Genomic DNA, 14,137 nt, shown 5'->3' on the forward strand with positions numbered 1-14,137 from the left:
TATTATTGCGATGAAATTGTTGTCATTGGAATCTTATCAGTTTAGCATGTAGTGGTCTTCAACAAGAAAGTAAGTCAATAGTTCGAACAGTTTTACATTCTTTTGGTATGTATCTCTTTATTTCATTATGTCTTGAGTCATTGAAGTAACCAATGGTTAACATTAAATGCTATACCTGTTGCGTCAGAAATTTCTTGTACTTTACTTTGAGGAAAGTCTCTAAAACACGAATGACTTCTCTCATGTGGGTCAATAGTTTTTCATCATTTACTCAGCCTGAATGCAAGCATAAACGAACATTATTTCCTCTGTCATAAGTGCTGCAGTTCTTTTGTTCAGTTCATTGAAGATTGGAAGCGTTTCAGATTTATAGGTAACGTGCAAAGATACTTCCAGAACTGACGCTTTCTCTTCTTATAAAACTTCTTTTCACCATTATCGTATTCCAAAGCTTTTCTATATAGTCTGTATTCCTGTTTGTTTAAGCTGTTCAATAATCTTTTCTGTCTTTCTGTCAGTGTGCTTTCATCTCTATATGGGTTCTCTTCTTGGCTTTCCTTTCTTAACATCTGACATCGTTAAGCCTTCATATTCTGTTAAATCATACATCTTTATTTCGAAAAGATTCTTTATGTTTGTCAAGAAGAAGTCATAGTGCATTTCAAACAATACCTGCGGCATTTGCTTCTATCTCTGATATAAAGTTCTTCCTTCAAGAGCTGATGTAAGTAATGTTCCAATATTATATGAGATTTAACGTAGAACATTCATACTTTCCACCAAGTTTAATAACATACCATCCATCTTTGTTGGAGTTTATTTTAAATCTTCTCTAAGAGTCTCATGAAAACCTTACCGAAATGTTTGTGTAAGTAGTCCTTTTTTGGTTCATCTAAAGGCTTCGATGTTAAAGTCAATAAGTCTATTGCCTGCTTCACATTTCTCTTCCTATTCTTCTTTCATCTTTCTTTAACCATCTCTCACCTTCTTTTGGTTTGTCGTCAATGAATGAATGACATCGTTAGTTTGCGAACTTGTTCTATAGCACTTTTTAAACATCTCTCTTCTCTGTGTTTTCAGTGTGTCGTCTCTCTTTCGTGTTTCCACGCAACGTTTGCATTTTTATGTCAAACATTTCTCTTCTTACTTACATTAGGTACTGAACGTCTAATGAATATAAGTCATAGCAACGTCATTTAACAAGGAAAATGTCTTGCATGATTGTCTGCCGCTTGCGCTTTATGAACTCAAATAATTCTATCATAAGTTATTTCACCATTGTAGTCATTGAGGATGTCAGCGAGTGCTTTTTTGTTTGTTGCGTAATGTTTTGGCAACTATGTTAGCTTCTGAAGAAGTTGTTTTATTTCGAGTGTTCTAACTTAGACAACTTCCGATACATTTTTAGTAGGAAATAAAAAAATATTTTTTGGAAAATTAATGCTTAGATTTTTTTAACTATTTTTTAAATAAATTTCGAATTTTTTTTTTAATGAAACACATGCAAGATTGCAAGTTCTTTTCATAACAATGCTCTCGCTACTGCCATCAAGAATGAGTTCTAATGGTGCTCAAAGTTAATGTTTATCTTTAACAAAGAAGTTGTGAAAGAATCTAAGTTGGTCAGTATGTCAGACCATTAGCTATCTGTCATCTGACCGCAAACGTATATACTTCACAAGAGTTAGCAGTAGTTTTGAAACAAAGAAGTTTTCTCTCGTGAATGTCAAAGATACTCATTTATACTGTTCATAAAGAACTCTAATCATTGACTTCATTCAGTATTGTTTTAAATCTTTCCGAACAGAAGAAATTAAGAAGGGTGAAACATCTGTGAAATATTATCCTTCATCTTGAAGACAATAACGAACAAAGATGTTTATACAGAATTCATTACCAAGGTGAAGAAGCTTCTATTGACATTGACGAAGGAGTGAAATGGTTGAAGAAATAGACCCTGAAGCTATTTAAGCAAAAATTTTATTGGTTGAAGACGGTGAGATCCTCACCCGTTTTTTCACCTCTTTTTTCACCTCATTCTCTCTTCGTTAATGTTGTCGTGACTTTATTCTTCCTCTTTGAAGTTATCGAAATATTCTGTTATTTTTTCCTTCAGTAATGTTAAGTCTTCTTTGAATGTAAGTATTGTGCAACCTTTGATGTCATAGTGTGTTTGAGGAAGAGTATTTTTGACAATTTCCTTTATTTGTTCATTCGGTGTCATTGAAATCGGTAAGTTTTCACGATAGAACCAGTTTCTGTCAGATTTGTAATCTTAGCTAAGTCGTAAAAGCTCTTGTTGTTTCTTCTGACTAAATGCAACATAACCATATCTTTATCTTCTTCTTTCTCCAACTCTTCAGTATATATCATATACTTATAACTCTTTTCCTTTCCTTTTGGTACTGAACGCGTATTCTTTTCTGTATGCTTTTGTCTTTGGATTCAATGACTTCATCTTTTGCTTGAAGTTTCTTTTCCATCTCTCCACGTTCTGCTTTATATAGTTCATCTAACATCATGAAAATATAACAAGCATAACGAGGTGAAGCCCATATTGCTACAGCGTTTACTAAAAGTCTATGAACATAATAACCTTTCAAACCAGGAGCCAAATTCTTGCGATTTTCATACGGAATCTCTTCTCTCGGTTTTCGAGAGAAGCAATCATATGAGGAAATTCTTCTAAAATTCTTTTGTCTGTTGGTTTTCAAACCAATGATATGCTTGCTTTGTAGAACGAAGAGCATTCATTATACTTTGCATTTGGTACATGTCATCTTTGACTGAACGAATGAGACGTAACTGTTTGTTATACTGTATGTACTCGTATTCTTCATTTATAGCTTCATGGACTATAACTGTTGTTGTGTTCTCTGATGTTGTATTACTGTCTTTACATACAAAATAAAAAAATAAATAAAAATAAAACTAACTTTATTTTCTGACTTTCACAAAAGACCAAAAATAAACGCTTTACATGTATTTTTCAGCAACTTCGTCAAATAATTTTATAGCTTTATCTATCTCATCTACTTCAAACGTTTCTTTACCTTTCGTGGGAGCACCATACATTTTCTCAAAAACTTCAAGCAGTTCTGTTTCAGCAGCTCTCATATCATTAACAAACACAACCTTGACTCTATTGACTGTACTGTCATATCTTTGAGTTATATTATATGTCCTTCCTATCTTATATCTTTTTGTGTTGAAGTCCTTCGGTTTCTGAACGATGTAAAGTAAGCCTTCACTGCAACGTTCCGTATCGAATGAACCATATGTTATGAAGTTATATCCAACAACTGGGTCTAACCATAACAAAACTATTGGTATAAGACTTTTGTCTATAAGATATGCTCTTGTTCCATGAAATGCTACTGATATCATAAGCTCAGGATTTCTTGTCAAAATTTTCTGAGTTGAAGCATTTCTACCCAGTCGTTTGTTTTCTTTCCAGATGGAGATATAATGTCTGACAAAGAATATTTGTTGTATTTCTTTGAGTATCTTACGTTTAAATCACCTATTCTAACCACTTTGGTGTCATTGTCTATCTTTCTAACTGTTTCAAACTCAATGTTTGTCATTACTGTCTTTACATACAAAATAAAAAAATAAATAAAATAAAATTAGCGTTATTTTTCTAACTAATGAAATTCATTATTTTTGTGCTGAATTCAATAAAAATAATTTTTAGGTGAAGAGGTGAGATCTCACCTTTTTTTTCACCTAATTTTTCACCTCTTTTTTCACAAGCGTTTTACATGAATTGTACGATGTATATTTGAAATCCTAAACAATTTCGTAGCTTCAATTTCTTCTTTTAGTACATCGAATGTTTTAATCATGCCGAAAGTCTCTTTATATTTCTTCTTGACGTCAGACAGAAGGAAATCTTCTGCAGTTGGATAGTTTTTGTTCAGAAATGTCAACATATCCATTTTATCTTCTGCTGGCTTTTCTGCTTCTTTCTTTAAGTCTGCATAGTCGTTTCGCATTCTTTCTATCTCTTTGACTGAGTAGTTATATTTTCTTATTGCTGCTTTACATTTTGAACATTGCGGATTCATTTTTGCGTTATACATTGAAATAAAACCAGCTAGAACAACTAAGGCGTCAATGGTTTTCTTTAACTCAAAAGCTGCTGGTTTTAACTGTTCATGCCATACCTTACCTCTTCTATCTTTATCTCTTATTTCCCAAACACATTTTGCAACTAATGAAACAAAGTTATCGTATGTCTTAAACTCCACCGATTTATATATGTCAGAAATATTTTTATAAACCATGTCGCAATCTTTGTCCATAACTTTATGGTTGCAATGATATCCTAGAAACTCATAATTTACTTTACGTATGAATTTCTTTATTTCTACTGAGTCAGTTGGTTTCACTTCTATTTCGTCGAATTCAGGAATAGTTAGTTTTTGCTGTTGGATTTCAGGCAATTTGGGTAAATGGTCAATAATGTCCTGCATTTCATAAAGATACTGTTCATTTGTTTCATCTTTCGCACTACAGTCTAAATTACTTGTTAAAAGTTCTTGCTTTATCTTCTGGATTTTCTGTTTCAAAAGTATATGAAGAAGGAATAAAGCTTTTCATCTCTACCAACATTGACGTAGGATTCATGACTAGCGAGTTTGGTGCTGTAGTTGTTTGAATTGCTGTTGTGCCGATTGTTGAAATCATATCTTTTATACAAAATAAAAAAATAAATAAAAATAAAACTAACTTTATTTTTCTATCTTAAGGAAATTCATGAAAATTCACGAGAAAGCTAAAGCAATCTGAGCCGCTAAGCGGTGAGGGTGAAAAAAGAGGTGAAAAAAGAGGTGAAAAAACGGGTGAGATCTCACCTCTTCACCTAAAATATATTTTTGGTGTAAATTTATGACAAAAATAAATGGTACCATTAATAATACATGACTGTTCTCATTCATGTCTGATTTACATCTAATGAAAAAGTTTAGAAGAATTTTCTTATTCTTTCTGGCTTATTTTTGTCTTTCCAGTACTCCCGCTCTAATGGTCCCAGATGTGTTGCTTTGACTCTCTCAAGTTCTTAGATGGTATAACATCTTCAACGCCTCCTTCATATCTTACTTTATAAGTGTCATCGTTTATGTTATAGCCAAGTATTTCAATAACCACTCCTCGCTTTGCTTCGTCAATGGTTTCAGCAAGTTTGCCATTACTACTTTCAACTAATTTATGTCGAGGGTAAAATGCTATGGAGTCGTCAGCAGCTTTTATAAGATATCCATTACCTTGCGTAGAGTCTACGATATAATAGTTTCTACTTAACCTTAAACGTTTCTTTGTCAACGGTTTGTCGTCAAGAACTACACGAACTTTTGTCCAGGAATGAGGGTAAATTGTGTTGAATTTCTGATATTTTGTGTTTGACTTCGTTTCTTTTGTATATACTTTTCTTCTTGTTGTTGTGTCATTGAATTTGGTGTATGTCCTGTTGTAGAATGTGTTGAGGAATTATATACTTCGAGAAAATGTTTCATTGTTTCTTCGGTAAAGTCTCGCTCTTGGTTTAAATCTCTGAGCGTTCTTATGAAGCGGTTTATGATGCCGAGTATGTTATGGTTATGGTCTTCAGTAGTGTAGTGAGTTATGTTATGCTTAATGAGAAATCTGTGATTTCATTGCTGAGGTATGCACTGTCTTGGTCTGATGTTAAAGTACTTGGGCTATGTTCTGCTACAAACTTTTGTAAAACTCTTAACACTTCACGAGTTCCTTTATTTTTCATTGGATATGCATATGCTTTACGAGTGTTAACATTAATGAAGATGAGGAATGGTTTATGTCCTCCTTTTCTGCTTTGAATGAGAGTGTCAAATTGGTATGCGTCAGGAGTGTTGGAGTAAATTGGTAAAAAGTAGTCGTAAGGGTTTATTTTTGTTTGATGTACAACATTTTTGTCAAAGAACCTTTTCACTTCAGCTCTGTTAGTAAATCCCCAACTCTTTGCAGCTTCATTGAACTTCTTAAATGACCTCCATGGATGTTGTTCGAATACTTCTTTCAAGCTCATTTATGTAAAGTTAAAGATTTTATTCTAGGCTCAAGCGCGTTCATTGAACGCGGTACCATGCGAATATAGTCACAAATGGTGCATATAATCTTCACCCGAGCCTGTTGGATTTGTTGTGAAAGTATGGACATGATTTCCTCCCGGTTCAGTTTGTCGAAAAATCTTTTTTGCTGCATTGTTATAAGATGGAGATAAAACGTCATGGCCAGCTTCATACTCTGAGTTGTATAATGGGTGGTCTCTTAATGAGTGGCTATGGTCGCCAGAAAGTTTGTAGTTCCTGTATGAGTGTGCGGTGGAAGGTTTGCTTCTTTAATTTTCTTCGAACCTCCTGTTTGCTTTGAAGAGTTAGCACAGTATAAGAATTTGTCTACAATCTGTTCCCACGCACCAAAACCTAAAACTGTTTCTGGATTTGTTGAGTTCATTGACGTATAAATAGAGCCTATAGGATATATGGTTTCAAGAATCTGAGTCTTCATTGTTGAAGTTCATGTTTAACATTTATAAATCCTTTGCCATCTACAATATTTATATTGTTTGTTATTAAACCATTAGGAAAAGTAGGAGGATAAATTCTTTGTTCTTGTACAGTTGCACCGTTTCTTCCTGTTTTTGTTACTATTTCGATGCATGCTTTAATTTCTTTAATCTTGATTGTTTGAAATTCTTCATGTGTATGGTTCTTGTCGGCTTTTCCATTAAGCGCAGCATTTACTTCCGACTTCTTTGCATAATTTTCATCTACATAAGTTTTGTCTGCTTTCTTATCTAACATTGCTGGTAGTTCGTATGTTTCAAAGTTTCTGGCATGACCTTCAATGTTCATACATCTGTTATCTAAATTGTTTAGTGTATCTTTTACGCTTGTACTCGGATTCTCTAAAGGTGCACTTGAACCAAGGGTATAGTTCAATATTACATCGTCTGCTCTAACAGTAGTGAAGGATTCATGTGTATGGTTCTTGTCAGCTTTACTATTTAATGTAGCTTGAAGTTCATTTATATCGGAGATGTTGTGTTTATGAGATTTCAAAACTTTGTTCATTGCTTCGAGTTCAACTTTGTCAGCTTTACTTTTAATAGCATCTTCAAACGTTATTTTTGACTTAACTCTCAAAGTAAATCTTGGTTCAACTAATACACCGTTAACATTGAAAGTAGAGGCATAAATTTCATCGTTATAACAAATGCTTCTGGTGCTTTACCGTGTCATACTGTACAGTACAGCTTATGTCATAACCTTTAGCACGAATGTATTTATATCTTCTTTCATTAACATCTTCAGTGCTTATTTGTTCATCCTGTGTTAAATATCCATGGTAGTCCGTTATAATCTGTTCGTCTGAAGTTATATAATGAACGTGGTTCTTGACTTTATCACTCAGAGCTAAAAGCTCATTTTTGTCTGCTTTTTCGGCTAATTTCTCATTCACTTCTAATTCAACTCTTCCGCCAGAACTCTTATTATCATTAATCTTTTTCATTAATTCGGTAATTACGTCATAAAGACTATATTCTGTTTTCGGTTTTGTAAATAATGAGTCAAAATTTCTTTTCATCATTACATCGCTGACATTAATGATATCACCAATTCCTTTTTCATTTATTCTCTTCATTAATTCTGCAATAATGACGAATATATAATCTGTCAATTTATTCTCTTCATCGAAGGTTATAGAATGTTTTGAAATTGAAACATTAACTCCTCTAAATAAATCAATAACTTCAGGATACACGTTTTTAATGTCTCGAATAACCCGACCAGTATCCTGTTGTTCATGTTCTTCGTTCCCGTCGTTACGTGGTTTTATATCTCTAACCATCATCAACGCAGCCATAACCGGAGGGTTTGTTGCTATCTGTTCGAAAATCCGTCCGTTATGTACAGTATATCTAAATAATTTCTTTGTGTTTGTTAAAACATTTGAAACAAGTCTTTTAAAACCATCTACAAAATTTCCTGTTTCACCTAATGTTCTTGCAGCATTTACAAGCTCACCCATTCCCGCTTTTGACCCCAAAAACGTCCATATTGCATTTATTTCACTCTGTATAGTTGTCCATTCAGCGAAACTAACACCCGCATTTGCTAAGCTGAAAATGAAATTCAGTGGATCGAACTTAATTCCATCTTCTTTTTCAATTTCAACGAACTCACTAATATGAGATTTTAAGTATTCTTTCGTTAAAATTGTTTTCCCCGATGTTATGTCATTAACGAAACTATCACCATCAAAAGTTAACGAATTCAATTTCGTCGTTGATGCTTTTATTTCATACACCGCTTTATCAATAGTTTTTGGCTCACCTTCTTTAGAAGCATATGAAACATTAATGAATGAATTATATGTATTCGTGAATGAATTAAAATCAATGATTTTCATTAATGACGCCTTTAATGATTCATTTACTGTCGAATCCCTTAAAGTAATTAATGAACTGTCATGGGCTTCGCCCTGGTCGCTTTGCGACTTTATGAAAGGTACACTGCAAACCGTCGAGTTTGGATCAAATGCTGTAGTTGGTGCAGGAATATTAATGATATAAGTCATTAAATCATTAAGTGACGTAAATAATGTTGTCGTTTTTGATTTAATTTCTTTAGCATCTGTTATATATGGTAATTTTATTTCTGTAGTTTCTGAATTAAAGATATTCGCTAAAATGTTTTGTAAACTGTTTTGAACAGCTGTGTAAACCGTTGAATCCGGAACTCTTACGATTTCACCGTCCTTAATAAAAGGCATTGCACATGGTGTAGTGCTTGGGTCAAATCTTTTTGGGTTATGATTCAACATATATTCTAATGCTTCATAAACAGACCTATATACGGTTGTATTATCTTTTTCATAATTTCACCGTCCTTTATAAACGGCATAGTACATGGAGTTAAAATAGGGTCAAACTTTTCATAGTCCTTCCATGTTATGTATTTCTCAGTATTTCCATCAGTGATAACAATATATTTGTCAGTAAGTGTGAGAGAGTATTGACCAAAATATAAACGTTTAGCTCTGTCAGCTTCATACGCATATGCAGCTATACTCATATTTTAATGAGAATAAAATGTTGTTCTATTTGCAAAGTACAGACCCAAACGAATACGGGACAGTAAAGCTACAAACAAACTTAGGTCTACAGAATGAGGCGCTTGCATTCAGAATGGTTGACTTCAATACTATCGCTTTTCGTTATAACAGATGAAACAGATTTCATGGAGATTGAAATAGATGGAAAGAAGCACGAAATAAGATTTCACAATAATGTAGAATATAAGATGGAAACATTAGCTGGAGTGTTAAATGCTCTCATAAATACTACAATAAACAAGGATAACGAAGAAAACTTAATGAATGTTAAACTTATTGCAGGAGTTTTGAAGTTCAGTTATGCGAAGGAGTTTAAGATACCAAGAATGAGTCATAGAGTACAACTTCTTTTGGGTGCATACCATATGACATTTCCTTTGAAAAGTGTTGACAAAACGATTGAGATGAAATCTGTTCCATACGTATGTTATGGTAATTGTTTATACATTGAGTCTAAAATAGCTAATGTCACAGGCATTTCAGGAGTTAATAGTAAAGGTTCAGTAGAATATAAATCCTTCTGTTATGCAGTCAATTCAATGTTCATTCCAAACGTTCCTGTCATAGCAACTCATTTAGGTAAATGGGTTCGCATTAGTCCTCATAATTTGAAAGACATGCAATTCAGACTTGTTGACTTTCAAGGAGAGCCTGTAGAACTGAAGGCACCAGTGCGAATGACTGTTGAAGTTGACTTTTTAGAAAATATTAAATGCAACAGCTTACAAGAGAACTCAGAGCTAAAAATATAAAGTATGAATGTTATGTATTAGGTCATGAACTTTGGTTGTTGCTGTTTGATGAAACAAATGAGTTAGTTATGTCAGTCAAGAGAACAGAAAAATATTGTGTTAGTGAAAACTGCACCAAGTCAATAAGATTAGGTTTGCATTATGAAGATGAGTTCGATACTGTTGAAGAAGTTTTGGATAGATATTACAAATTGCTAACTTGAAATTTTTTTTGACTGACGGCGCAAAGCGCCAAGATGGGCTCAAAGAGCCCTCCTGACTGCTTTAATTTACTAAAACATATTTCAAACAAAGCTTATATTCAGTAGATAGTTTTGTATACTCGTTCGAATATTTATACTTAAACTCAACTCCTGTAGTTCCTGGTGTTTCAATGATGCGGATGTTACCTATTTTCATGAATAGTGGAGTTTGACCACAGCATTCGATTTCAGGGTCGAGATAGTCAATGACACATTGTTTCCCTGTTATTCGTGATATAACATTTTCAAGGTCCTCCTTTGTTAGAATTATTTGGTTCTTGCTTATAAGATTTACCAAAAGCTTCTTATCGTCTTTGAGTAAAATTGTTTGATATAACTGAAGAAGGTAATGGTCTACGTTATCTGAAGGATTTGTTTGAACATTTGTGTAAGGGTTGTCGTTGGCTTCTCTTGAAAGAATTTGGTCCAGTGGTGGATACTCTAACTTAACATCTGACGTAGCGTTAGCGTTTGAAGCTGAGTTTAAATTCACGGATTTCAGCTCTGGTTCTGGTTCTTTCAAACACTCTGAACTATAGTTCTTTATGACAATATTGTTTGTCGTTCGTGAGTCAACATTTGATGTTGGTTCAATTGGAACATTAACGGCACCAGCTAAGATGGATTTGCTTCTCATTTCATATAGAATAAAAACCTTTTATATGTATGAAATGAACAATATACTCGACAAGGGTTTGAATGTAAAGCTAACGAATGAAAATATTGTTGAATTCACTGAGACAGGTGCTGTGTATAAAGATGTAGAACTACTGAACAAAAGAGCTAAGGGAAGAAGCAGGAACATGAACAAAGGGTGGAAGCCTATAAAAATTTATGTCAATGATGGCTCAGGAGGTTCAAACATAAAGTATGCAGAAAGTTATAGAGTTTATGCTCTCAAAGGTGAAAAGCCTTCATTTAAGAACAGCTATTCTAACGCATATCCTCAAAAAGCTAACGGATGGGGAAGTGGATGATATGAATGACAGCAAAAATATTAACAGAAATGGCGACAGAGATGCATGGAATTTGTTTACCATCAGTCAATTGAAGGTTAAACTTTAAAACAATGTTGGTCGTTCCCATGGAATATTTTTGACTTTAATGGTATTAGTCATGATATGAATCTCAAGGTATGAACGAGGAGAGATGAGAGACTTATATGCTTCCCAAATTTCTTCAAAAGGTAATGTTATACCTGACTGTTTCCAAATGTGTTCAATATCATAACGTGAGAAACCTTGAAAGATAACGAAGTCAGTTATGAGACGTTTTATGTTTAAAGCAAGAAAACGCCATGTTTGCATAAGTATTGCTACAGTTAAGTGGTAATGTCTGACTTTAGTTATGATGTTAGCTAATGGTGAGTCTGGTTTTGACACTAAACCTTTTCCGGCGAAGTCGTCACAAACGAGCAGAGTGTTTGAAGGATACTTTTTGAAGGGGTATTTTGAAAGTTTTGACAGAATGTAGTTTGTAAGTCGTTTCATATCGTAAACTCCTGAGTATTGACGTAAGTGGTGTTTGTCAATAATTCTTTCCATCTCCTCAGAAGTCTTTTGCATTCCTGACTGTATAAATTCAACGATGGCATAATATTTCCTCTTACGTCGAATGTAACGTTGAAGAAATTCAATGAGTTCACTGTCTGGAACTTTAACGACAGAGGCTTGAACTTTTGACATAAATGTTTTCGCTGTTGAGTCCATAGAGTCTGAAGTTGCTGATATAATGATTTGGTCATAATATGAGTCATTTCCTAAACGTTCTGTTATAAGAATATGACGAATGAGGTTAAATGTCTTTCCTGACCCCATCTTTCCACAATAGAAATAAACACCATTTGAACAGAACTCATAGTCCTTACTGAAAGGAAGAATAAGAGAAGAGTTGAGCTTTTCACTGCTTTCATTCATGTCTTCATCTACGTCATGTATTAAATGCTTCATTTTATCTCCATTAAAAATGCAAGTCAGAAATATTCAGAACATAGCACCGAGTCTAACTGACAAGAGTATAAAGATATACTATGAACATGTTATGATGAAACCAACCAAAATTCAAGAAAGTCAGTATACTTATGAATATCCAAGACACTGGGTAGAGTATGTAGGAGGTGAGAAAGCTATTGAAATCAGACAGGTTCGAAGTATTCCAGCAGGAAGAACAATATTATTGAAGAACTTTAATGTTTTGAGATATAATGATGAAACAAAGAAGCAAGATAGTTTCCCTGTTGCTGTGTATGTGAACTTAGATACAGGAGATGACATGAAAGTTTTTAATACAAAGCTTCAAACGGTAGTGAGAGAACAACTGACTGCGGAAGGACATCCATTACCTTCAGAAGTTACCATAGCATATAATTTTGAAACAAACTCAATAGATTTTAAAGTCATCTCTGCAAAGAAGTCAGGTTTTACATTTAATGAAGCAGATGTATATTCGAATGAAAACTTCAAAGCTATTGCATGGTTAGATAATGACGATTGCTTTAAGAAAATCTTTAAATTCAGTGACTCAACGATGTCAATAGATGACCTTCGTGGAATGTTACCATCGACGTTTACAGTAGAAGGTTCAGCAGGATTGCTTACAAGATTGTCAATTGGTGGTATTTGGTCTCGTGAGAACATTGTTATAAAATCCAGTATAAGTGAATTTGCTGAAGAATCTATATTATGTCTTTCAAACTATATGTATTCGCCGCCGAAGCATTATAGTATAACAAACTTTGTCAGTAAGTTTAACATAAGACTTGTCGAACCTTCTTCAATGAAAGATGTTGTGCTACCAAAAGATGGAAAGGATGGACTCATTATTGAGATGATTTTAATAGCATATTAAATGAGCTTGTTATTGAAGGTCATTCATGATGAAATAACTGTTGTAGAAGATGTTAGCAATTGTTCAGACATTTTGAAGCGTATAGATGAGATAAGAAAGAAGTTAGATAGACCGCAAAGTGGTGAGGGCGAAGCCCGTGAGAACGCTTATGTTTCATTGACTTTCTCCAGTAACGAGAACTTTTATGAGATAATATTGAAGAGAGATGATTTTAATATGGTGTAAATGGTAGCTTGGGCAGCTTTAGGCGCAATGGGAACAAAAGCATTAGCATTTGGAGCAAAAGCACTTGGAGCTTATGACGCAGTAAATAAAATGAGTGGAGGAAGGGTTTCGAATACATTAGATGCAAATAAAGGGAAGATTGGAGGCTGGGTTGCAAAGAAGTTAAGATTAAATAAAATAGGGCTCATAAATAAAGCATCCAATTTGATTGCGACTGAGTCAGAAAATGCTTTAGGAAAGGACGATGAGTTTGCAAAACACGCAAAAGACTTTAATGACCAGATGAAAGGTGAAACAATGCATTTAAATAGAGTCGATGGAACTAAAGAAAATGTTTCTTCTCCACCAGCGGTTTATCCATACGGACCTTATGGAATGTATGGAAACCCTTATGAACGACCATTTGACCCATTGACTGGTGGAAGTAATTGGTATCATTATGGACGAAGAAGAAAGACAGTCAAGTTGGAGACAGACGTGAAGAAAGCAACTAAAAAGAAACCAAGGAAGAGAGTTATAAAGCAATGAATTCAACAGGGTGAAAAAAGAGGTGAGATCTCACCACTTCACCTAAATTTATTTTTGTGCTATGTTTTCATACGTGTGAGGGTGGTGATATCATTAATTTTTAAGTTTATTTTTTATTTTATTTTTATTTGGATGTAAATGACAGAACAAAAGCAACTCATTCGAATTCCACAGTATAACAAACATACATTTAAACATTTATTCTTCCTTCCTGAGCATAACATGTTCTTTCAAATACATCCGAGACCAGTTGACTTTTCATTGACTGTGTATAAAGATAGAAATAGTTATATCATTAAACCATATGATGACGAAGGTAAGTTATGTAAATTGTACGTTAAGAAGTTAGAGAAAGTTTATGGCTTCAAGTATGACTACAATAGGGTTAACACTGATGAT

The 14,137-nt window shown here is 33.8% G+C and overlaps 7 protein-coding genes and 3 pseudogenes across 10 annotated transcripts, besides 1 other annotated feature; 3 read left to right on the forward strand and 7 right to left on the reverse strand.

Moving 5' to 3' along the window:
• Positions 1 to 14,137: part of a mobile genetic element that runs on past the window's edge.
• Positions 2,071 to 2,888, reverse strand: TVAGG3_0975920 (annotated as a pseudogene). Its single transcript has one exon. A coding segment is annotated over exon 1 (818 nt).
• Positions 3,750 to 4,478, reverse strand: TVAGG3_0975930 (organellar and viral DNA polymerase type B; the record flags this gene model as incomplete). Its single annotated transcript, XM_051253835.1, has 1 exon — positions 3,750 to 4,478. One exon carries the CDS (start codon positions 4,476 to 4,478, stop codon positions 3,750 to 3,752), a length of 729 nt encoding a protein of 242 aa, XP_051079409.1.
• Positions 5,431 to 6,052, reverse strand: TVAGG3_0975940 (annotated as a pseudogene). Its single transcript has one exon. A coding segment is annotated over exon 1 (622 nt).
• On the reverse strand, positions 6,251 to 7,100 carry TVAGG3_0975950 (annotated as a pseudogene). Its single transcript has one exon. A coding segment is annotated over exon 1 (850 nt).
• On the reverse strand, positions 7,823 to 8,853 carry TVAGG3_0975960 (uncharacterized protein; the record flags this gene model as incomplete). The annotated part of the gene is made up of 1 exon (XM_051253836.1): positions 7,823 to 8,853. A coding segment is annotated over one exon (1,031 nt), but the record flags the coding sequence as incomplete, so codon positions are not given.
• Positions 9,333 to 9,896, forward strand: TVAGG3_0975970 (uncharacterized protein; the record flags this gene model as incomplete). The annotated part of the gene is made up of 1 exon (XM_051253837.1): positions 9,333 to 9,896. One exon carries the CDS (start codon positions 9,333 to 9,335, stop codon positions 9,894 to 9,896), a length of 564 nt encoding a protein of 187 aa, XP_051079411.1.
• Positions 10,161 to 10,775, reverse strand: TVAGG3_0975980 (uncharacterized protein; the record flags this gene model as incomplete). Its single annotated transcript, XM_051253838.1, has 1 exon — positions 10,161 to 10,775. One exon carries the CDS (start codon positions 10,773 to 10,775, stop codon positions 10,161 to 10,163), a length of 615 nt encoding a protein of 204 aa, XP_051079412.1.
• TVAGG3_0975990 (protein of unknown function, DUF4106 family) lies at positions 11,200 to 12,054 on the reverse strand (the record flags this gene model as incomplete). Its single annotated transcript, XM_051253839.1, has 1 exon — positions 11,200 to 12,054. One exon carries the CDS (start codon positions 12,052 to 12,054, stop codon positions 11,200 to 11,202), a length of 855 nt encoding a protein of 284 aa, XP_051079413.1.
• TVAGG3_0976000 (uncharacterized protein) lies at positions 12,665 to 12,985 on the forward strand (the record flags this gene model as incomplete). The annotated part of the gene is made up of 1 exon (XM_051253840.1): positions 12,665 to 12,985. The coding sequence occupies one exon, from the start codon at positions 12,665 to 12,667 to the stop codon at positions 12,983 to 12,985; it is 321 nt and encodes a 106-aa protein (XP_051079414.1).
• Positions 13,211 to 13,738, forward strand: TVAGG3_0976010 (protein of unknown function, DUF4107 family; the record flags this gene model as incomplete). The annotated part of the gene is made up of 1 exon (XM_001288956.1): positions 13,211 to 13,738. The coding sequence occupies one exon, from the start codon at positions 13,211 to 13,213 to the stop codon at positions 13,736 to 13,738; it is 528 nt and encodes a 175-aa protein (XP_001288957.1).

The sequence above is a fragment of the Trichomonas vaginalis genome, chromosome I (assembly GCF_026262505.1).
Source record: "Trichomonas vaginalis G3 chromosome I, whole genome shotgun sequence".
Lineage (NCBI taxonomy): Eukaryota > Parabasalia > Trichomonadida > Trichomonadidae > Trichomonas > Trichomonas vaginalis.